The following is a 25,679-nucleotide window of genomic DNA, read 5'->3' as shown; positions in this document are numbered from 1 at the left end:
AATCCTTAACCACTGTCAAAGAATGGTAAGGTTGCATACATTTTATCAACTATATTTTCCTACCAGTCACCTAAATAGGAGCACCAAAGTGTACAAATTGGCTTTGCTAGTAATTAATAATAAAAAGTTCTATTTTAATATAAATGTAATAAAAGCACTAGGGAGCAATGAAGTGTTCTAAATAAGAGTTGAATGTAACACAAAACAAAATAAAATGGTACAAGAAAATTTAGAACAAAGTCCATTTTCTTTCCTACAATATTTTTTTCATGAAATCTAAGTAAAGTTTTGAAAATTACAAAGCAAAAGATGTCCATTCACCAATATTAATTTTCCCCTCAATGGGACATTCTTCGTTGTTGCTTTAATTAAAAATGAACACACTTTAAAGTTCACAGTTCTACATTTGTGGGGGAAAAGTAAAAAATATTTTGTTCTGTAGATTTTGGGAAATAATAAAACTTCAGAATTTACTTTGTTTCAGGCTGTACAGAATAATAGAGTTGATGCATTTGAACGACTCTATTACAGAAACAATAATTATTTCTACATAAATACATTTCACAGTTCATTTAATTCTCTGAGATACTTTATTACACCAAAATCACTGCATTCTGTTTGGTAACCCTAAAAAGACAGAGGATATATTGAATAAACTAAAATGTTTTCAAATTTATGTGTTAAAACTAAAAAGTGTAAAATAGGTAACAGTTTTTTGTTTTGTTTTGTTTTGTTTTAAGATTTATTTATTTATTTATACAAGCACTGGGTATAGTCAGAAGCGCGGGAAGGTGAGAGAATTCACCAGAGCCAGAGCGGGGAGCAGAGCAGGCAGAAGGACCGAAGTACACTGCTGAGGGGAGCAGCGGGCAGCAGGAGAGGTCTGCGCGCCATGTGGGACCCTCCTCTGGTGGCCGGGGAGCAGCCGGGGATCGAACTGGCGCTGCAGAAGCTGCGGGCAGCTTCTCAACCCAGTGCGCTCAACCGCTGCGCCACCGGGGAGGCCCTAGGGAACAGTTTCTTAAAATACTGTATTTGTATAGACTCAGCTATGGTCTACCCAAGAAAGTAGCTTACATTAACTACTTTCCTTAACAGTTCACTTCAAAATGTGCAAATACTCATTTAAAAGTAGTTGAGAGAACTGAAATATAACTGTACCCATATAGATTTTCCTCTCCTCCTTTGCTAAGTTCATAGAAGATAATAAAATAAAAAATTAAATTACTCTGTTCTTTATCTGGCCTTTATCATATCCAAATCCATTTATCTAAACCTAAGCATTCTGTAGAAAAATCAGTGGCTAAATCCTAAAGGTCTCTCTTTACCTCACTGCAGAATTTCCCCAGGCTCCATGCTTGTCTGTGAGGATGTTGATAATCTTCTGGATTAGCTGAGTTGCTGTCACATGGTCTCGATATTTAGCTGCTCTTATCAAATGATCACACATCTTCTCATCGTCTCGTTTGTCAGCAGAATACTGAGCACACAGTGACTTGGGAAGAAAAAAAAATCATTAAAACTATAAAACTATGGGGGAAAACTTTAAAAGGTGTTATGAAATAATCTCTAAAATAAATTGAACCAACCAAAATTTTAGTTGATTTTATATTCTTCCCTAATTGAAATGACTGAAATGTAGTGAACTGTCAGTACAACATCCCCCAAGAACTTTTTTTAAAAACCATTCATAAAATAACTCAGAAGCTGTTAATATTTATTAAGCAGTAAACGTGAAGATGCAGAGGCCCACATTACAAGCAGCATTAAGGGGCAACAGCAAATAACTTTAGTAATAGTGGAAAAGAAAAGGGTATAAAATAAGTTTGGAGAGGTAGGCAGATGCATCAATTAGTACTGTGTATTTATGGTAAGAATTTTAGCTTTTATTTTAAAGCAATGGAATACCAATGGAAAGTTTTAAGCAGTGGGGTGATGTGGTCGACTTGTAAATTTACATGATCACTACATCTGGCATTTAGAGAACTTACTGCAGTGGGACAACAGAAGTTAAGCAAGGAGACCTATTATGAGGCCTCTGCAAAGGTCCAGAAAAAAAAAGACAATGTAATTCATGGGTCTACAGTATAGATTACATATGCTTTGTCAGTGGGTGTGCACTATGGCAAAAATGCCTGGAGAGGGGAACCCGACACTTCTATAATGGGAACAATGATGTAAACCAATATTAATAAAAATATTTTTAAAAATTAAAAGAAAATGGTAGCCTGCAATAATAAACTGAGTTAGTTCTCAGTACCTTTAGAAGATGAAAAAAAAAAAAACAGTTTGGTCTTTTAAGCCCTAGCTCTGCAAAATGAGCCAACAGCACTAAGTCTATCTTTCAACTTACAAAAAATACAGAATTTCAGGTCACACTCCACAACAACTAAATCAGAATCTGAATTTTAATAAGATCCCCAAGTGATCTGTACATTAAAATTTGAAAAGTGCCGCCTTACACATCACCAATTATGCCCAAGAAATTTAGGATTCTTTAGCAATAATCAGACACAAAATAATTGCCTATTTCCAAAGTGCTTCAGTTTTTCTTTTAGGAATTCTGATTGCAGTGGTATCATTTTCTATGATGCTATATTTCCTAGTTAATTCATTGCTTAAAATAAAAAAACAAAGATTACTATAAGCTTGATCCTAAATTATATGCACAAAATCTATTGGACTACATCCATTGCCTCCAAATGAAAGCTCACATATTGATACACATGTATACACAAACTGTTTAGGTAACAAAGTTCATACAAATATTAGTATTTAGGATAATTACTAGTGGGATACACATTTTAACTGCCTGTCTTTCCTACTGCATAGTAGTTTGTCACATACTATCTCCAGTACTGCCCTAGCAAGAAAAGGCCCTAACTGTCATAAACCAGTGTGGAAAATAATGATACCAAAAATTATCAACTGACTTAGGAAATGTACTTGAATTAAACGGTGCCATTGAGAGGAAAGCTAAAGAAGTTTGTCACACAATTTCTTCCTTCAACTTAGGGAGTAAAAGATGAAGTACATAATTCCCTGAGTGCCAAAAACTCTTTCTCTAACATACAGGAAGACAGCTAAGGATGATGCCAAAACACAAAGAATGGAGAGGTATGAGAATTACCTAAATATAGATCTTAATCTCTTTAAATAAACTTCTGAATATTTAAAATCTTAAAGACCAACCTACCTTTAGACTTTCTGTAAGACATTTTTTAGACTGGCTTATATGCCAATAGGAATGGTGTTTTTTTGTTCCTGACACTAAAAGCAATGCAACTGATATTGTTGGCATTTATTTAAACGCATAAGGAATCAAATCAAACTGTGTAAAACACTGGGTGAGAGGTATCAAAGATTGAGTTATCATTATAGCTTCTGTCATGGAGAAACACCGATCTGTCTAGATTAGGAAAAGGAAAGTGAAAATAAAAAAATACATCATTAACTTTAAATCACTGAGGCTAAAAATGGTTTTAAATAAAGAGATTTGAGAAAATGGATACAGATGAACAAACAAATGCTATGAAAAGAAAAAAAATGGAAGACATTGAGAAGATCAATTATTCTTGGGTAGAAATAAAGACAATCTTGAAGCAAAGGCATGAAAATATGCATCAATCTGGAGAGAAGAAATACAGTTCGACCCAAGTGTAGGTGGGAAAAGTAATAGATTGAAGAAATAAAGGACTACAGAATGAGTATTTAAAATGAAGCCACTAAGAATAATAGTATATATATATATATATATATATATATATATATATAAACAGAATATATATGAAAAAGCAATTTGGAAAGCAAAAAAAAATCCCAAATTAAAGGATCACCCTTGGTATTATCTCCTGTCTTGGGCAACTAACTCACTTTACCTCTCTAGGTCTAAATGTGCTTGTCTGTAAAATGAAAGGTTTACATTAACTCTAAGAATCAGATTGTAAGATCTGAGGTGCCCTCTGAGAGGGTTGTTTCTATGCACTGGTGAAGGCAAACTATTTCTCATAGGAAAAAAAGAAAAGTGATGAGAGGAATGAGATTAATTTATAAGAAGTTAAAGGCAAGTGTCAAACTATATTCTTTAAACATCAGTCAAGCCACAGGACAGCTCATTTTATGAAAAATATGCTGGAACAAACAAAAGAAAATGTGACTAAAATGTATTGGAGAGGCAGCAGTTTAACAGAAGGTAACTAAGGAATACTTGTAATAATAATGTCAACTGCTAAATAGTATTTTTAGAGATTCATTCAAGAACTAGATATAGTATTCAATAGGTTGGTTCCTTCATATCTGACCCATGTACTCAAACCAACAGGACAAAATGACAGACATTGTGGAATTTTTATACTTTTAACATTTCCTACTATATCCATAACCTGCCATTGTCTAACCTCCTTTAAGGACAGGAAACTTAAATTATTGATGGAAATTAATACTGGCTCATATACTCCCTGAAATGACATAAGCTTTCATATTAAGTAGTACTAAAATTATCCAAGAAACATTACTTTTATTATATTAGAATAATTAAACATTATCAAATTATATTTTATTAACATTTGATAAACTATTCAAAGTTTGCTTGAAAAAGCATAATTCTAAAAAGAAGAGTCCAAGGTAAGCTAAATAGCAAAATGGTTTAAAGTGGTCTTTAATGGATCCTCCTTTACAATTTAAACAGCAACTTTTCATATCTGACATAAAATCTATAGGTATAAATCACATTAAAGGGCTATTCTTTCCCGATTATCAATCTCTGTCTCATTGTAGAACATTAGAGTCACATCTGACCTTAAAACATGATAAAAGGAAACCAAACAAGAATATTTTGTAAAGCTGTAATGAGTTTGTATGTATTTTTAAATACACTTTAAATGTAGTTGAAACATGTTCTTATTAAAAACCAATAATATATTCTGTGTATAACATATCATTCAAAGTCAAGAACACATGAAGAGTATTTGCTTCATGATGAAACACATGCTACATTTTGGTGGTAGGTATGCATGTCTGAAGTTTGAGTATAGATTCCACCCAGAGACCCTGCTAAAAATGTACCATCTACAAAATTTTTTAAAAGGCCAGGTCTAAAATTTTCTTTTTATTTTATTTATTTATGCATACGAGAGCTAGCTGGGGTGTAGGCCAGAGGTGAGCAGGGAAGGATTCACCAGAGACAGAGCGGGAAACAGAACACACAGACTGATTGAAATACACTGCTGAGGAGAGTAGCAGGCAAGACAGGAAAGGACTGCCACAGCATGTGGATAGCTCCCTGGCCAGGAATCGAACTCATGCTGCAGTGGCTGTTGATAGCTTCATAGTGCTGAGACTTAACCCCCTGTGCCACCAGGAAGGCCCAGGTGTAAAATTTTCATGCAACTTACAACATTTTTTGTTTTCCTTTTTTAAGCCACACAAGAAGCAGGCAATATAACACACAATACTGGGTTTACAAAACTACCTGAATTTACAAAGAAAAAAGTTAAGAGAGAACAAACATTTCAAATGGGCTTTATTATGATTTTTAAAAAAGCTAAGATTTAGGGCCTCCCTGGCGGCACAAGGGGTTAAGATGCAACCTATGAAGCTATCCTCAGCCAATGCAGCATGAGTTCAATCCCCTGCCAGGGAGCAACCCACATGATGCAGCAGACCTCTTCTGACTCTCCTGCTGCTCAGAACAGTCAATCTGTCTGTTTTGTTCCCCACTGTGTCTCTGGTGAATTCACTCACCCAATGTACCCCATTCTTATATGCCTAAATAAGTCTTGACCCCCATTATTATATGCATAAGTCTTAAAAAAAAGGTAAGATTTAGTTCCATAAAATTAATAAATGAGATAAATTTCCTTCTTAAAAGAAATTCATTTACTTGTATTAAAAAGAGAAAGTAATAACTAAAGAAAAAACAATTTAGACTGTCCATTTAGAACTCAAGTGATTATTCTAGCTCTTTAAATGTAATTGAAGAAATAAATATGAATCACATTTAACCTTTCCTTCCAGATACTTTGTCTCTGACTTGACTATGTGTCCCCTTCATGCAAGCTCACAAGCACAAACTTCAAATCAAGTTTGTATCCTCTGTATCCTTTTGTATCCTGTATCCTCCTGTCGTCACTCTGACCACCTTCCTTATTGGTCAGATATTTTCCTTTATTATCCTCATTACAAAAAATTGGCATTTAGCCAAACTTTATCCACTGTCCCTTGTCAATATAGCATCCATTCCCACATCACCTACTATTACCAATTTAGATCTAGCTTTCAAATTCTCATGCAATCCAGCTGGTTCCCTAACCTCTGAGCCCACAGTTCTTATCTATAGGAAAATCGCCAATCATCCCAGAAGCACTTAAAATCAAAAATTTAAAAGAACTGAATCTACCATCTTTATTCCAAACAAGCTTATACTTCAAAAGGCAAGATTTTCTATTTTGGTCATCAACAATTTATCAATTTCTCTCATTTTATATCATATCAGTCCATTTTAATGAAAACCTTTTATCACCCTTATCATTGCCCTAATACAGATCTTTACTAGTTCACAAATCATTTCTTCAAATAATCTTCTAATTGTACTCTTATGAACAATCCCATATTCATAAAAGAATTTATTTCAGTATACTTATATACTCCACTATCCAAAAAGTCTGAGTGTCTAAAATTTTTAACAATTAGGACCAATTTGCTAGTTAGAACTTATGAACTTATCTAAATCAGTAATTTGCTATATTATCTCTTACCATGCTTGCCTAAGCATCCTTTATATCAATATACTAAGATAATATGCTACTCCCCAGATATCCTCAGGACATGTTTCAGGGCTAAGAAATATGTTTCTCCTCTAGCTTTTGCATGTAAAACAAGTTTAAAGGTATGTATTGAGAAGGCTAGATTACTAGAATTTGAAGGACACACTATTAGAGAAGAGGAAGTTATATAGAAAAAAAAAAGTAATCTAGAGTCCTTTTAATTCTTTAGCTGGATACTAAAAAATATGAAAAATTCCCAAATAATTGGAAGTTAAACAATTATTCTCCAAATAACTTATGGATCAAAGATGAAATCTCATGGAAAATGAAAGATATTTACAGGAATCTGTTAAAGTGAATTTAAAGGAAAATGTATAGCTTTAAATAATATATTAGAAAATATTAAAGAAATTATACAAATCTTATACTCCTTCAGATGACAGAAACTAGGGAATGGATTGTAACTAACTGCATTATTCATAATAGCTAAAAACTGGAAACAACCTTATTGCTGGCTAAAATGCAAGATCATGAAAAACTAATGGTCTACTTACACAACTGAACATTATGCAGCATTTTTCAATGAAATAGAAATGTAACAAATGGAATAAATTTCACAAACATAATGCTGACCTAAAAATGACAAACCAAAACCCATACTTTATTATTCCAGTTATATGAAGTTCAAATACTGGGAAAGAAATCATAATGCTTTTAGAATCACACTTAGGAAAAAAGGGTAATTAAAAGCAAAAGCAAACAGGTAATTACATAAAATTCAGAAAAATAGTTAACGTGGTAAAAGGGTTTGTGTTGAATAGATGCACATGGAAGGTTAATCACAACTACTTTTAGTATTTCAAGAAATGGAGGTAATGAATAAAGTTAAATGCATTTTGTTTCTAGATTTAGGCTTAAATATGATGTTTTATGATAAATAGATTATAAAGCTAATTTTCATGAAGTTTGCCTAAGTATTACTGTAAAATAAAAATAAATCTGAAATAACATGGAGAGACCTAGAGAAAATTATGCTCTCCATTGAAGTAATCTAGACAGAAAAAAAACCACCATCATAGGATTCCATTCTATATGGTACATAGAGGAAACAAAAAGATTAAATAAATAAAAAGTAAACTTCCCAACTATAATAAATTCCAGTTAAATTTTTAAAACAAAAATCTTTAAACATTATGTAAGTCTTCTAATTTAGTGACATTTTAATTAAGCAATTTAAGTGTCTTGGTTTTAAAATATTTTTAACTTTTTTTTTTTTAAAGACACATACTTGCTTTTAAAAATAAATCAAAAAGTAGTGCCACAAGAACTACAAGGATGTATCTCTATTCCACTTCCTCTGTATTTGGTCAGTTATTTTCAACTGAAGTAGTCACTGTTAAAAGATGTAGTTCCTATGTAGTTCCTATGATATACTATACATCATTAATATATGCCAAGACATACAATACTAATACCTCCCTTCTTTTTCATGGCTACACACAGAGTATTAGATTTTTAATTTACTAAACATACCTTCTGGAAAACAATTTTAAGTATACTATCTTACTTTCTGAGTTGTCTAAAAATCACTTACACTATTAAATTACCTTTCTCATAGAAATTATTTAAAAGGGAAATCACCTTGAGGACAAGTGAAGAAGTGATTTTCAACATTTAACTTTGGGAGGATTTTGCACTTGATTTCTTAACCCAGATTTAAAGTCCAACTATATATATTCAAAAATAGATATATATATTTTCTCCCCCACAGAATTCTTAGAAAGAATCCTGAAGAGGACCAGAAAAATGAACGCTTAAAAACCTCAACAGCAGGCGAAAGTCAACCAATGACAATGTGTGACAGCTACCTTTAATTCTGAAGTGATTCCTCTGTCATCCAATGCCTCAAAGTATTGATTTCTCTGAGCATGAAAAAGCCTAAGCCAATGAAACAGATATAGTATCACCCCTCCTGCCCACCCCCGCCAGTCCCATAATAGCATTCAAGGTTAAAACAGGCAGAACACTTATCAAAGTACCTGTTCCATTTCTTATTTTTTTAATGTACTGGACACCATTTGTTGGTCTCTTATTTCAACAAACTGCAGTTCTCAAACAATTTTTAAAGAATTTCAGGATATTACAGATTCTAATTTCTTTAGAAAGAAGACGGTAAATTTGTTTTAAAATGCTTTGTACATGGCATTTATAAAAGCACAGTCAACCCTGAGAAGATTCTATAGTTTCCACTTGCACATCAAATCCACACACAGTATTACAAATTTGTAATTTTATTACTGGATTAGAGTTACTTATTAAGAAGAAATACCTCACAAAGTTCTTAGACAAATACCACAGCACCTTTCATAAAGACAAGCTGAATTCTTAAACAATGCCTACATATATCCTACATCCATTTGGTAAATAAGGTAAAATGTGTTTAGTATCTGTGATCAATAAAATTAAGATGGAATTTAAATAACAGGTAGAACTAAGCCAAAATAAACATATTTTTAGAAATCACAACATGATGCGGAAATACATCTTCACATAAGATTATATAATTGTACACAAACACAAATGTACAGAGTAGGGAGGGGAGAATCAAGAAACTATTTCTTAATCTTTACATTTTGCTAATCTGAATACAAACTAGGCAATCTAAACATACCATCTTTCAACTCAACATATCATCCTAACCAGATTTGTCTTTAAAGCACAAAACAGTAGAGTTTCTTATTTGTAGTAGGCTAATAAGATTAAATATATACATATATGTGTGTATATGTATATATAAATCCCTACAATCAGGTAAATCGTATGCTTAAATTGAATCGTATGGTTCAAGAATAGGAGACATATAAAAAATTATTCAGAACCATGGAGAGTGAAATTAAAGCCTGAATAACTTCACTAAGAAGAAAAAAAGGACTGGTTTAAGATAGAAAAAGAAGGTATTCATTGAATATTTTTAACTAGCTGAGCTTCATACCTACCATTATTTTTAAATTAATCAAGAAAATTTTTACACTGAAAAATGATTTGGACAACACTAAGATGACCATATGATTTCATAAATTGAAAATTGAAACAAAGACTTGATATATTTGTAAGGAATATCTTCAGACCCTTTCTTAGAAGAGATTATTCGACAGTTTTAAGTTATCCATCATTCTATCAAGAATATATTTTATATTATTAGAATATAATGAAGACAATAATGAAGAAAAAATACTTTTGCTTTGGATTTAATGTGACCAGCACTGCTGACAGGAAGAAGTCAACTTTACCTATGCTTATAGTTCCTTTGTTTTGTCGACTTTCCCACCTTTAATGGAGTACCCAATAATACACTTTCACTTTCAGAAGCTGGAGAAGCATCTGTTGGACTTTCAAACCAATGCAGAAACTTCAGTTCATTTTTAAGTGGCTTTTCCTTGCCCCAACAATGATAGCTCCTTTAGTTTCACAAAAAAATAACCTGAAAATCATGATTTCTGTGTGTCTGCATGTACAAGTACCTTATATAGGTATGAATATGATCCGTTCAAAAGTTACCTATTGAACAAGAACAGAAAATGCAGTGAGTCCCACCTTTTAAACTGGCCAGTATCAAAAAGCTAAAACAGAAAGTGAGACAAGTGAAAACATATCCTGAATAAAATCTAGAGCAACAGTACACACCAGACTGAATAAACCAGACTTTAGAAATATACTGAGAAATACTGTGCAGATACAGTACACTTACCAGAACATGCATGGTAATAAGGGGTGGGAATATGACTTAAGGAATTTAAGTGATTAGAAATTTTTTTAAACAGATTTATTTATTTATACAAGCACTGGGTACAGTCAGAAGCATGGGAGGGTGAGAGAATTCACCAGAGCCAGAACAGGGAGCAGAACAGACTGACGAAGCACACTGCTGAGGGGAGCAGTGGGCAGAAGGAGAGGTCTGCGCACCATGTGGGATCCTCCTCTGGTGGCCGGGGAGCAACCAGGGATCAAACCAGCGCTGCAGAGGTTGCGTGCAGCTTTGCAACCCAGCGCTCAACCGCTGTGCCACTGGAGGGCAGGGGGACCCTAAGTGATTAGAAATTTGATGAGCACAGGGTCAATGATCCTGAAAAGGGGTAAGGAATAACGATTAGATTGTCAGAAAAGTCATGACATATTTTTTCTGTTTTCTATGCAAAAATGCATCATGACTTTTCTGACAAACCAATAGTATTCTTCGCTCTCTTAGCCTGGAAGCAGGTGGGCCTGGACTCTAAAGAGGAATGTGAGCAAAGTAACTCTAATGTGGGAGAACTGATCTAGTCCCTGCAACAAGGCTAAGGGAGACGGGCAGAAAAGAGGTCAGGAAAGGGTCAAGAGAAAATCTCCCATGCAGAAGCAATGGCCTGTGAATTTTAGGGTATGCACCATCCAGCACTGGGTTTTATTTTCTTTTTCTGCACTGTGATGCCCTCTGTCATTCCTAGATTACATCTACGCTTTGGGAAACAGGACAAAGAAAAAAGTTACTTCTTGAAAAAGTCACTTGTACAATAATAAGAGGTTTTAACCTACACAGGTCTGACATAGCAGTCATCTGATCAAGGCCCAGAGGACAAGGTCAGAGTCCCAGAAGAACCATGGGACATACAAGAATTCCCTGGAAATTCTCAGTTAATTATAATAGAAAAATGCTCTCCCTTTTTTATTAACAGTAACATCTGCATTACTGAATACTCAGTATGGACTCACAGTAACAGGCATTTTACAATTATCAATTTCCATTTCTCTTCACAAAATAACTGTAAGAAAGAATAACTACTAGAGAACTATATAGAGCAAATCAGTCAAAGATGAACTACTGAACCATTTCACATAGGTCAGTAAAATAAGGAATCAAAGCAGAGGCAATAATAAAGCAAAATAAGTATAAACTAGCAGGTACTTATCAAAGTGAATTTTCTGAGACTAAGAGGGAGCAGGGAAGGAGAAAGAGCCAAAGGAGAAGGTAGTTGGGGATTAAAATATATATAAAAATAAAAGTAGAGACAGAAATCCAAGGCTAAGAGATGAGAAAAATAAAGTTGCTATCCATTGGGTGGGAGGGAGAGTAAACAGGGTGGGGGGAGCGGAATAGGAAGAGGTTTAATAGCCAAAATGTGCAAGGAACTCATATAACTCAATAGCAAAAATACAAACAACCTAATAAATAATGGGCAAAGGACTTGCATATTTTTTGATGAAGATATACAAATGGCCAACAACTACATGAAAAGGTGTTCAATATCACCATTCATCAGGGAAATGCAGATCTATGAACTCTATGAAATAAACTCTGAAATAAAGTTTGGAAGGTCCTCAAGAAATTAGAATCAGAACTACACTATGATCACCAATCTCATTTCTTCATATGCAATCAAAATACATCACTATCTGAAAGTGGTATTTGGACTCCCATATTCATTGTACCAATATTCAAAACAGACAAGTTACGGAAATAATCTAAGTATCCAATGACAGATGAATGGATAAACAAAATGTAGGGTGTGTGTGTGTGTGTGCATGTGTGTGTGTGTTTATGCCCTGGAAAAACAAACACACACACACACACAAATTTAATTCATAGCAAGAGAGAGCTGAATGGTGGTAATCAGAAGATAAAGAGTGGTGAAAAGGAAGATACTGATCTAAGGGTACAAACTTCAAGTTAAAAGATGAATAAATTCTGATGTAAAGCACACTGACTATAATTAATAAAAATGTATTATGTATAGTTCACCATTGAACAACACGAGCCTCCCTGGTGCTGCAGGTGTTAAAGACACAGCTCTGTCAAGCTATCTTAAGCAGCCAGGGAGCTGACCCACATGACCTCTCCTGTGTCGCCTATTGCTCCCCTCAGCAGTGTATTTCAGTAGATCCACCTGTTCTGCTCCCTACTCTGTCTCTGGTGAATCCTCTCACTCCTCATCAAAATGGTATATTTAAGCACAAAGACAGTATCACAGTTACCAGTGAAACACCAACCTAAGTCAGTAAAAAGAAAACTATACCCACTACTGTTTTTTAACATTACACTAGTGATCTTACATATAAGTGGAATCTAAAAACAAACAAACAAAAAAAGCTGAACTCAGTAAAAGGAAAAATGGCAATAATAAAACTTTAGCTAAAAGAATCTGGCAGCTGTAACTACTATTATTATTTAAAATAACTTAATGATTACATAAGATAAAGCAATTAGAAGAACAAAAATTGCAAATAAGAAAAAACTACCAACATCTAAAATGGTATGATTGCATTGCTGAAAGCCATATGAAAATAGGTTTTTTTGCCAGACAGTTAACTAGCCTGCTATAAACAAAACTAGACACAGGAATTTTAAAAAGCTATTTTAAAGTCAGTGAGGGGGAGGAGGATTATAGTTCTACAGTAGTGAAAAAACATTTTAAAGCCATGATAGTTTTTAAATGTTTGATACCTAGACATGAAATCACATACTGATAGGGAAAAAAGGAATATTAAGGACTAGACCCCAAAATATACAGGCATTTAGTTGGTAACAGTATCAACTCAACTCAGGAGAATATTTGGAGTATGTATAGGAATAGGTGTAAACAGTATAGGGAACACTAGGTTGTCATACAAAATAGAGTTGTATCAGTTTATCCTAAGACAAATTCCTATATAAAATATTTAAATTAAAAGTAAAACTGTACAAAGACAAGAATAAACATAGAGGAATTCCTTTATAATCTATGCGTGGATAGATCTTTCCAACTAGCAACCAGAATTTCAGAAGTCATAAAAGAAAATATTCATACATTCAACAACAGAAACATTTTCTTAAAAACTACTGCTGATGAAGTACAAAAAAAAAATCCACCATAACTAAGTCAACTCGTTGGTAAATATGTTCATGATATGTTATCAAAGGGCTGATTTCTTAATATATGTACCGCTTCTGCAAATCAAGAGAGAAAATCACTCCAACAGAACAGGCAAATGATAAAGTCTCAGAATAGAAAGGGGAAAGACTCCAACATAAACAAGCTCACTCATAAAAAAGAGAAATGTAAGTCAAAACTATACTCAGAAACACAAATTAAAACTACATACTACATGTACAGTCAATGAATGATAAAAATCAAAAAGTTCGTAACGCACTCGGTGAGGCAACAGATGCTCAATGCACTGCTGATGGGAATACAAAAGATCACCATGAAATATTAGTAAATTTAAAAAGCAAAATATAAAACATTAAGGACAATATGCAAGCATTTGTATAGGAAAGGGGAGATGGAACATATAATCTTATTTGCATGTATGTGTATAAAGAAACCCTGAAAGAATTCACAAGAAACTGACATTTTCCTACAAGGGTGAGGACATTAGAAGGAGAGTTTTTACTATCTTCCTTGTAGTATAATTTTTTAGTGTAAATTACCTTCAGAAGAAATACAAAAATTTTTATTTCAATATTATCTTCTACATAGAAGTTTTAAAGTTGACATTATTTGAGACTGCTAAAACAGCACAAAACATTGAAAGTATTAATTTGAAAACGCTTGAGCTATGGGTAAAAAAAAAAAAAATTAGCACTGTAGAGAGAGATGAAACTAGAGGGAGAATTAAAAGGACTAAATGCTATCAGAAAAGGACTGTGTGAAAAAGACAAGCTCAGAAAACATTTCAAAATGGAGAGATGGCCATCAGAGTCAAATGATGTCTAAAGATCAAGGGAGAAGAGGAATGAAAAAAGAACCACCAGATAGGATAATTCAATTATTAGTGCTATTCAAGAGAACTTTTTTTATTTATTCTAGATTTGGAGATGAAAAAGGAGAGAAGTCAGGCTACTAGACAAAGTAAAGACAAGACACCATTCCAGCAAGAAAAAAAGAATTAAAAGTCTAGCATAAGTGAAAGTGAAAATGGAAGCTTGAGAATTCTAAGAGTAATTAAACACATTCAGTACATAAAAAAATCTATACAAAGAAATATAGTATACCAGTGCTGAGAAACTACAATATGCTTCGAGATAGCTTATTAGAGAGGAGAAAAGATAAAACTCCCAACACATTCAAAATAATGCATACCTTTTAAAAGAAAACCAAAGAGGGTAGTCAGTGATTATAAAGTTTATCAACGCCAACAAGTAAAAATAAGACCTTTCAATCAAAACTACTTTGTTAAGAGTAAACTGCCTATTTTATACTTAATAAAGGCTCAGACCTGAAAGTTCATGGTATTCTGGACACAGGTATCAAAGCAGATCTCACAAGTAACAGAGGTGCATCATCTAAGGATCTTTTTCACATTAAGAATCCTATTAGAAAGAAAACACTAAAAGGTAATTGAATTTCCCTCAGTTATCTTCATCTCTGTCAGCTCCTGCTACAATAACTTACTCTCCAGAGCAGAGATAACTCAATTCTGTCCAGCAAGCATATGTTATGAATCTCCAAAGCAAACTTGTCTAAATCATTCTGGTCTTCTATCAAGGTTGACTGTGAATATGAACTCTGACAGAAAGCAAACAAATTTATTTTTATCTTTTCAATAATTCACTTCTTCATGCTTTGATGGAAGAAATCATGAGACAAATATATGATGTGCAGTTATGTTATAGTCTGCTGAAATGGTTTCAGTGACTTAAATAAAACAACTTAATCATTCTTAAACACAAAAATAGTATCAATGTGTAGTAGAATTGGCAAAGTTTCAATTTGTTTATACAGTCATTGCTAAGAGTTTGTGGTTCAAGCAAAAAAAGTACTATTAACGACATGCTACTCATGATCTCACAAATACTATTTCAACTATTTTAAACTCGATCATTAGTGATCATTAGCAATATTCAAAAGAATGTTTCATAAAACATACTTTAGAAAATAAAATTCTAGAAAATTCATTTGCATAAAAAGTATCAATAAAATAACTTTATAGTTCTTACCAGGAAATGTACTTCCTATTTATATTTTGAACCAGCATTTCATAACAGAGATGGAAAACAAAAAAACTTAATGAAAAATAAAGGGTAATAGTATCAAAAATATTCTACTATTATTTCTTTTAAAGATTTATTTATTTGTTTATTTATACAAGCACTGAGTACAGTCAGAAGCGCAGGAGGATGACAAAATTCACCAGAACCAGAGCCGGGAACAGAACAGGCAGACTGTCGAAATACACTGCTGAGGGGAGCAGAGGGCACGGCAGAAGAGGTCTGCGTGTCATGTGGGACCCTCACCGGCAACCGGGGATCGAACCGACAGTGCAGAGGCTGCAGGCAGCTTCGCAACCCTGCGCTTAATTGCTGCGCCACTGGGGAGGCCCTCCATGTATGTCATTTTAATCTTCACAATGCACTTTTGATCAAAGTTTCATTATAACCACTTTACAGAAGGTAAGCTAAAGCTCAGGAGTTATTCCCCAAACTTTTCAACTAACAAATTGTGGAGCCTAGGATCTGAATGTGCACTCTAATTCCAAGTTCCTGCTATAAAGTTGTTAACAAAGTTTCAAATTAAAGTTACAACAAAACACTAGACAGATCTAGAATCTAGCCAACAATCCTCCTTGAAATTTTTTTAATGTAATGTGTGCTAATTTGTACTTTAAAGTTAGAACTACTTAGTCTTTCATTTCAAGCACAATCAACCCCTCCTAGGTAGGTTTACTCTAGGTATTTAATTCTTTTTAATGCAGTTGTAAACAGGATTGTTTTCTTGGTTTCTCTTCAAGTTCATTTGCATATAGGAAGGAAAATAATTTTTGTATATTGTCATTTTTTAGGTCTAGACTGCAACAGGATGAGACAAAGAAAAGCAAAAAAATTACAAAGGGACTACATAAAACTAAAAAGCTTTCTTTACTATCAGTAAAGAAAGAATTAGCATCAAAATAAAAAGACTATCAGTTGAATGAAAGAATATATTTAAACATCACCCATCTGACATGGGGGTAATATCCAAGATTTTCCATGAACTCTTAACTGAAAAACAAACAAAATGTCCAATCAAACCATGGGCACAAGAGCTAAATGAACACTTCTGCAAGGAAGAAATACAGATAGACAATGGGCACATGATAAAATGTTCATCATCACTATCTATCAGGGAAAACCAAATCAAAACCACAATGGCATACAATTTCACATCTGTGAGAATGGCTCACATCAAAATACCAGACACAAGTGTTGGCAAGGGTGTGGAGCAAAAGTAAATGCTATCCACTGATGGTAAGAATATAGACTGGTCTAGTTCCTGTGGAAAACAGTATGGAGCTTTCTCAAAATATTAAAAATAGAACTACCATACAATACAGCAATTCCACTCCTAGGTATCTACCCAAACAATACAAAAACACAATATATACACTTCCATTGTTTAATACAGCTCTATTCACAAAAAGCAAGTTATGGAAGTAGATTAAAAGGAGTAGATTTAGGGCCTCCCCAGTGGCGCAGCGGTTGAGCACTGGGTTGCGAAGCTGCCCGCGGCCTCTGCGGCGCCAGTTCGATCCCCGGCTGCTACCCGGCCAGCAGAGAAGGGTCCCACATGGCGTGCAGACCTCTCCTGCCGCGCCTGCTGCTCCCCTCAGCAGTGTCCTCCGTCTGTCTGCCTGTTCTGCTCCCTGCTCTGGCTCTGGTGAATTCTCTCACCCTCCCGCGCTTCTGACTGTACCCAGTGCATGTATAAACGAACAAGCAAACAAACAAATAAATAAATAAAACATGCCTCTATAAAAAAAAAATTTAAAAAAAAGGAGTAGATTTAAAGGATTTAGTATATACACACAATGGAAAACAACTCTGCTATAATAAAAGAAGGCACCTGAGGGGATTATGCTAAGCAAAATGAGTCAGGAAAAAAAAACAAACACTGGATGGTCTCACCATATATATGCATTATAGAGAAAGAAACAAAGGTCCAGACTGAAAATAAACCCTAGATGTCTGACTGTAAAACTGAGAATACTAGCAGTGGGGTGGGGGAGGTAGGGAAGGGAGCCAAGTGGGTGGGAAGGAGGCGCAAAATGGCCCAAGGTAGAGACTCTGGGTGCCCAGGCTGGTAGGTGTGATGTGACAATGGACTTCTGAGAAAGGTGTCAACTTCACCTCTGAATCACATATACAGTGTCATAAGCCAGTGTTTCTTCAATCAAAATTTTAAAAAAGATTCTTCTAAAACATCTTGAAGATCTTGTATTTTACTAAGGAACTGCCCTCTATTGTGAAATCTGACACATATCAAATTTATATTTAAATTAAAATTTAAAATTGGTATTTTAGAATCAGTTAATGTTCAGTAACAAAGTGAATTATTCACTGTACTAACTACTAAATCTAGCCTACAAAATGGCACTTTCAAGGAATTAAAATTACGTGGATACCCTATGTTTTACGCGTGAGGAAACACAAATGAACAGAAAATGCCAACAAATTTTTCAGCAGCTGGAAACGCTAAATTTAATTACTGAAGAGAAATCATGCAGAGAAGCTGGCTGCTAAAAAAGATTTACAAAAATGCAGGAAGTCATGTAAAAATATCAAGAAATTTGCAGTATCCAATTATAATCACAAACACAGATTTGAAGAATACATGGATGTTATGCATTCTCCCCCAAAATATATAGTGTAAGAATAAACTACTATAGCGTTAGCCCAACCACAAAATATTTAAAAATATATTTAAACAAAGATTTACTATTCTTTAAAAGGTTATTAATTTATATGGAATATGAAACATAAAAAGGCCAGATCACTTTTATAAGATGAATCAAAACACTGGTGAGGCTAAGTGAATTAAACCATGAACATTTTCTATTAAAAACAATGGTTGAAGAATTTTACATGTCTCTACATAATAAATTTGACAAAAATTTTATTTATTCTACAACTTGTGATTTCAACTCTTAGAATATATATTAATACATAGATAAGTCTATAAATACAAGGGGAACTCTTGTTTATATATATATATATATATATATGTATCAGAACCTTGATAGATATTCTAAAAATATGCATTTTATATATTTTTAAATTAATGTTTCATATATCACCCAAAATTTTCAAAATTTTCTTTCAGTTTTCATGTTTTTTTATTTTGGTCCTACAAATGCGTACTTTGTCCATGTCTAGTTTATCAATCTAGTTCTTTCCAAAAAGGGCTGAAAATTGTTTTTCTGAGGTCTTTAAGAATTGCCACTGCAAATTTTACTATGACTAGATCAGAATGTTTCTATTTTATTTAACATAAAACAAGTCTGTGAATAAGTGCTTAATATCAAATAAAGCAAATTGGAAAGCATGAATAAATTTTAAACTTAGAAATTATTGTTCAAATGCAATAAATTAAGAACAAAATTTAAATAAAGAATATGCAACAAACCCTTTGAATATTAAATAGGAAAAAATGATTATTCATAAAATAACAAAAATGAAACGTTATGCACAAAACAACAGGTTAAGACCACTATTCAGAATAATATTCACATCTTCACTTGTTTCACTACTTAAAAGGAGCTGAGTCTAAACATTCAATTAAACAAGGAAAAAAGGGAAATAAAATGAATACAAGGAGAGAAAAATAGTAATTCCCAAAAGGTGCAAATGAATTCGAAAACAATTAACTGGTCAATAAATAAGTTCAAAGACTTCACTCTGAAAAATTTTCAATAAAAAGGTTAATCTATATACCTTACGACATTAATATATAATGCAAAATTTAACATCACCTATACTCATAACTTAGAATTCTAAACTTAGAATTAGTTATTAGCTAAAAAATATTCTCCCTGCTAGTATTTATTTATATAAAAGAACCTAAAAAATATTATTAACATTCAGCATTATTTCTACGGTTTCATAGTCCAGCTGTTTATTTACAATGATGTACACCTAAAATATGTCATAATTCAATGTAACTTCAATAGAAAATTATTTTCAAAAAAAACCTGAAACTATTGCAACAATGACAGGATGAAAAGAAATATAAAAGAAAAATTCTAGAATGTAATTGTCCTTTCTAAGAAAAGAACAGCAGTTTTCACAACCAGAAGAGCTATCACCTGAATGAACCTTGAAACATGCTAAGTAGAAGTCAGTCACAAAACACCATATACTGACTGTATGACACCAGGATTCCAATTATATAAAATGACCAAAATAGACAAATCTATATAGAAAGTAAATTAATAGTTTTCTAAGGGTGGGGGAATTAGGGTGACCTGTGATTGGTACAGGGGTTTCTTTTTAAGGTGATGAAAATATTCTAAAATTGTGCTGATGGTGGTACTAGTTGGTATTCAAAAAGTTGCTGAATTACAGGGCATGAGGAATATCTCTCATTAAATCTGCATTTTTAACTTCTGTTGTACTTTTAACTTTTAACTTTTTAACTTTTAACTTTTCTATAACCTTTGTGTCCAAAACCATAGAGACTTAGACAACTGTAACACGTAATTCCTGAATGGATGATTGTTAGATGAAGCTAATGATGACATTTTTAAATAAATAGGGGGGATCTAAATAGAGACTAGGTATTAGAAGACATTAATGAATTATTTTCACTCATTTCTGCAAGTGGTAATGATATAACTATATAGGAAAATATCCTAATGTTTTGGAGATTCATGTTAAAGCATTAAGTGTTCAATTGTCATGAAATTTATAATTTACTTAAGCACAAGTAAAAAAGAATTTAAACACACTGTCCAAATTTTAAGTTGTTAAATCAAGTTGATGAGTGTTCATTATACTGTTTCTTATACTTTCATTTATTTAAATTTACACTAAAATATCAAAAACATGAAAGAGTTTCCAAATGTTTTATTATATACACTTTACAAATTAGAAAAAACAGATAAGAAAAAAGCAAAAATACACAAAATTTTAAAAATTGGGATGATGTTCACGAAATTTACTACAAAGGACTGTTACATTTATTTTGCACTTGTTAAGAGCTTAGATAAACAAGTGGTGTTATAGAAGTATATGTTAATTTAAAAGTTCTTACATAGTTAATTGGCAAAAAAAAGTTCACTTTTTGAAAAATATTATTTGCTAAAGTGATAAAATACTTGAATTCTTCATATCAAAGAAAAAGATATACATTGCTATTGTAAGAATTAATCAAGGAGAAGGAAGGGAATAGGATAGGATATTGGATGGGAGTTTCCATGGAGGGTGTGTACACATGGAGGTATAAAAATGTACCTCAAAGTCATATCTATATGTGAAGAACTGACAAATTAATAAAACTAAGGGTTGTCGTGGTTCTTAGCTCATAAAAAAGACTTATATTTTGAATAGTTCATATGGCACATTCATTGACATTAGGAGTTCTACTCCACAGTAGATGAAATTCAAAAGAGTATCAGTTAGAAAATATAAGAAATTCTTACTGAAGTTAATTTTAACTCACAGATTCCTAAAAACGAAATTATTATTTGACAATCATGATCATATACTTTACACATATAACATTAGTTTAAACAAACCAAAACTATAATAGGTAAGTTTCTGAAACAAAGTAATTATCACAAATTGTGTAAATCCACACACATTATGCAAGCCAGGTTCAATGTTAGAGACAAGGTCCAATGTTCTGCACAATTTAGTTATTTTAATAAACATTCTGCTTACAACTGTAAGAGTCAAAACTAAAAGTAAACAATATACACCTAATCAATGATCTCATGACAGTCTAAAAACATCTATATCAGTCAAAAGCAGATGTCAAGGACATGTCACTCCAGTGACGATCATGCAATGAACTAAAGAGATGTGTACTTCACATCATCAATCCCTTGATAATAAATGAAACAAATCAGCTACTTTACAACCACAAACAGCATTTAAAAATATGACAACGTGTCTTTTTTGCAAAGGAAGTAACTAGCAGTAGATAAAGTTCAGATTATTAAAGAATGCCCAGTATGAATTCAAGGTTGAACAGATAACCTTTAAATGACAAGGTGTCCAGAAAAAATATGCTTCATCTTGTAAAGTATTACTTAAGATTCAAGAGCAATATAGTTAGAAATATATTAAACATGAGCATGCTTCAGAGTTTTGTGATGTAAACAATGGGTAATTCTTTTTGTATGACAATAAAAGACTATTAAATATAAAAATATATATGATTCCCCTATTAAAGTTGACTCCCATGTAGAACAAAAGATATTTATTTTTTCTACCAAAAATTTAGGTAATAATTTTTTTGGAATTTTTCTGTCTTTAAATATTATAATATGCTTTAATATGTTTGTGTTACTGTAAAATATTATAGAGCTAACAAGGTGGAAAGATTAAAATGAAAATCTGTACTAGATAAAACATAAAGTTAAATGACTTAAAACAAAGCTGCTGTATAAGCCAGGATAAATCCTCTTCATATATTCTACAGAAATCTAATAAAATTTGAACCAAATTCATGGATTAGAGATTAAAAGATAAATCACCTAGATCTGAATCCAGCTGTAACTGAGTTAATTCTTCTTAAAATTGTTACTTCATTTACACGGTGAGAGACAATAACATTATCACCAAATTCATGAAACACCCATATTAGTTCCCAACACAACATAAATAATCACACCCAATTAGTCACTGTTGTCACCATCACCCCTCATCTGATTGGCAAATATATATATTATATATATTATATATATGAGAGAGCGACAGAAAGAGAGAGAGAGAGGATGGACAGAGGGGGTTTTGGCGCAAAACATTTTATTTTAATCTCTCAAGTAAGACAGGTATTTTAGAATTAATTTTCCTTTTTCCGACTACATGTTTTCTTTTTCCTCATTCCCTCATTCATACACACAACAACATATATACCTTCCACCACCAAGATCACAAAACATTCAAATAAGAATGAATTTTAATCTCAGCCTAGAGTTTATAACAAAGTAACTTCTCCATAACAAATCAGACAGGACAGCATATTAAAGAATAAGTGAAAGGTAAGGCTATTAAGCTGAAAATAGATCTACCACATGATCCAGCCATTTCACTCCTAAGTACTGATCCAAACACTGCAAAAGCACTTATTCAAAGGATGCATGTAATCTATGTTCACTACTACTCTATTCACAATAGCAAAATCATGGAAATAACTTCAGTGCCTTAAGACAAAGGTGCAAATTTAAAAAATGTCCTAGGTACACACAATGGAATACTACACAACTATGAAATAATGACCTCATGCCCACTGTGACAATATGAATGTAATGGTCAGATAATGCTATGGGAAATAAGTCAGAAAGCAAAAGCTATTAACCAGATGGTTTCATTTATATCTGGAATATACAGAAACAAAACCAAGGGTCAGATTAAACCATAATAATAGCAAATCCTAGAAACCTGACTATGGAATTGAGAGGGGAGGAAACACAGCAGGCACAATGGACGATAATGGAGAGCTTGTATGGATGCCCTGGGGGTTTGGTGTGGTGACAAACACCTGAGGGGATGTGATCTTATGCGTCTGAATCACCCACAATGTGATAAACCAAGGTAACCACCATAAAAAATAAAATTTCCAAAAAAATATGAGACATGGAAAACCTAAATAAAAGAAAAACAAAACATCATATATATAATAAATTACAAATATCAGGGTTAAAATAAAACACTAAAACATAATTACCAATCACTAGAGGTGAAGTAAGAAATAACTAATAGGTATGAAAGTCAAACACACACATATCAAACATGAGATTAGTGATCACTAATAAAGGAAAAAAATGAAAAGACAATCTAAAATTTAAATAATTTTCCAATAAATACAGGAAATATCTGAATTTTCAAATTAGAACAAACATTGCTCCAGGAAAATTTGTTAATGTTCAAGACTAAGCCATATTACTATTAAGATATTAAAATTTATAGATCAATCAAAAAATCTGTTATACAACAAGAAAATTATCAATTGAGGAAAAACATCAGACTGGCCTCAAACTTCTCTGAAAGCAACATTCAAAGATAGAACACAATGAAGCAACACCTCAAAGTTCTAAAGCAACCAGGTATTTGCCAAGAACATTAAATCCAACAGAATGAAATCTGAGTATAAAGATAGTATAAATATTCTTAAACCAGAAGTAATTTCAAGTTGACACATGGGCCCCTACCAGGGAACAAACAATGTGCGCTGATCAATTAAGAATTAAGTTAAAAGAAATTGTTATAACAAGAGGGATGGAAAACTGAATTCATTTCATGTAATAAATATGCAAGTACTAGCAGAATTTTTATTATAAAACATAAATGTCACATACATAGACCATATGAAAATTAAACATAACATTAAAAATTGAGAGGTGAAGGAGAAAATGAAAAGGAAGTATGTCCTCAGCTTTCTTAGCAGATTATTAATGAAAATATACAATTAAGATAAGTGAATAATAGGACTTTGGTTACATCTCAATAAAATAATTATTTTAAAAACTGAAGCCATCAACCTCTTAACTTTTTCATACATTATTGACATTTTTTGAGAAAGTAAGTCTTTTGTTAAAGAAACATTTGTTAACATTCATCACCTCAGTTGTTTTTACTTTCTTAAATTTACATAAAATGCTAAAATAAAGAGCTTTGTATGTCCATCTTGGCTACTTTTGTTTTTATTACTTTGTTTCTAAGAGGCACTGATATTGCCACAGAATTGGTTGAATGGTTGTGTGTGTCTATATAATTTTGATTTAAATACATATGACTCACACTGGCTTCCCAAGATTAAAAATGTACTTTTCCATAAAAATATGAGTATCACTGTTGACCTTATCTTCCCGATCTCCTTCAACAGTGCATGTTATCACTTTTTACATCTATTCTCAATCTGAGGATAAAGAAGTGGCAGATGATGATTTCACTAATTTATATTTCCTTGTATCATTATACATGTTACTCATCACATTCTTCTGTGAATTTGTGATATGTATCCACTGTGTCTATTGTGTTGTTTTCTCTTATCATTTCAGAAGTATTAGTAATTTAATGAACATATTAATCATTTAACAGTCTTTCCACATTCTGTCTCTCCATGTTGTCGATGGCATCACTCTTCAGCTCCATGTTATAAGTAGTTAAGGAGGTTTACTTTTTTTTTTTTTAAATTCAGTTTCATTTTCTTTTTCTTTTTTTTTTTTTTTAAGATTTATTTATTTATTTATTTATGCAAGCACTGGGTACAGTCAGAAGGGTGGGAGGGTGAGAGAATTCACCAGAACCAGAGCGGGGAGCAGAGCAGGCAGAGGGACCGAAGTACACTGCTGAGGGGAGCAGCGGGTGGCAGGGGAGGTCTGCGCGCCATGTGGGACCCTCCTCCGGTGGCCGGGGAGCAGCCGGAGATCGAACCAGCGCTGCAGAGGCTGCGGGCAGCTTCGCAACCCAGCGCTCAACCGCTGCGCCACCAGGGAGGCCCAAGGAGGTTTACTTTAATACTTTCTAAGTGTCCTCTCATGACTACAAAATATTTTTATGACTTAGTTTCACTCTTAGAGTTTGCCAGTATTTTCCTAAAATAATTACTGTATCATCTTTCATCCTACATCCTTACTCCAGTGGGAATATTTTTTGTATATGCTATCTTTATAGTACTGTTTTAATTATTATTGATTATCTGAAGAGGCAAGTATATTCTCAATATTACTTTTTCATCTATCTTAAAACTATATTTAAACACTTATTTTTCTCCTATTAACTTCACATTTAGATATTCAAATTAATTTTTTAGAAACTTTTAATATTTGGATTTTTTTAAAGAGGAAATTTGAATTTCTATAAACTCCATTGTTATTCTAGTGAAATGGTATGCTAAAGGCTATTATACTGAATTTACACTTTAATTTGAGAAAAACTAACATTTTGTCACATTAAAATTTTCTTGTCTATAAAGAACA

At 32.8% G+C, this 25,679-nt stretch overlaps 1 protein-coding gene across 3 annotated transcripts in view; it reads right to left on the bottom strand.

The window, feature by feature from the left end:
- The window catches only part of LRBA (LPS responsive beige-like anchor protein), a gene marked incomplete at both ends in the record, with an annotated part of 477,161 nt that overhangs the window by 279,352 nt on the left and 172,130 nt on the right, over positions 1-25,679 (bottom strand). For all 3 annotated transcript variants that reach the window (XM_084246225.1, XM_084246226.1, XM_084246227.1), the window contains one exon: positions 1,329-1,495. In XM_084246225.1, the coding sequence (XP_084102351.1) occupies positions 1,329-1,495 (167 nt within the window). The remainder of the gene's footprint in view (positions 1-1,328; positions 1,496-25,679) is intronic.

Source organism: Talpa europaea (genome assembly GCF_964194135.1).
Source record: "Talpa europaea genome assembly, chromosome: 10".
In the NCBI taxonomy this organism is placed as follows: domain Eukaryota; kingdom Metazoa; phylum Chordata; class Mammalia; order Eulipotyphla; family Talpidae; genus Talpa; species Talpa europaea.
Note: the sequence above shows the minus strand (reverse complement) of the source record. Positions and strands in the feature narration are given on the sequence as shown.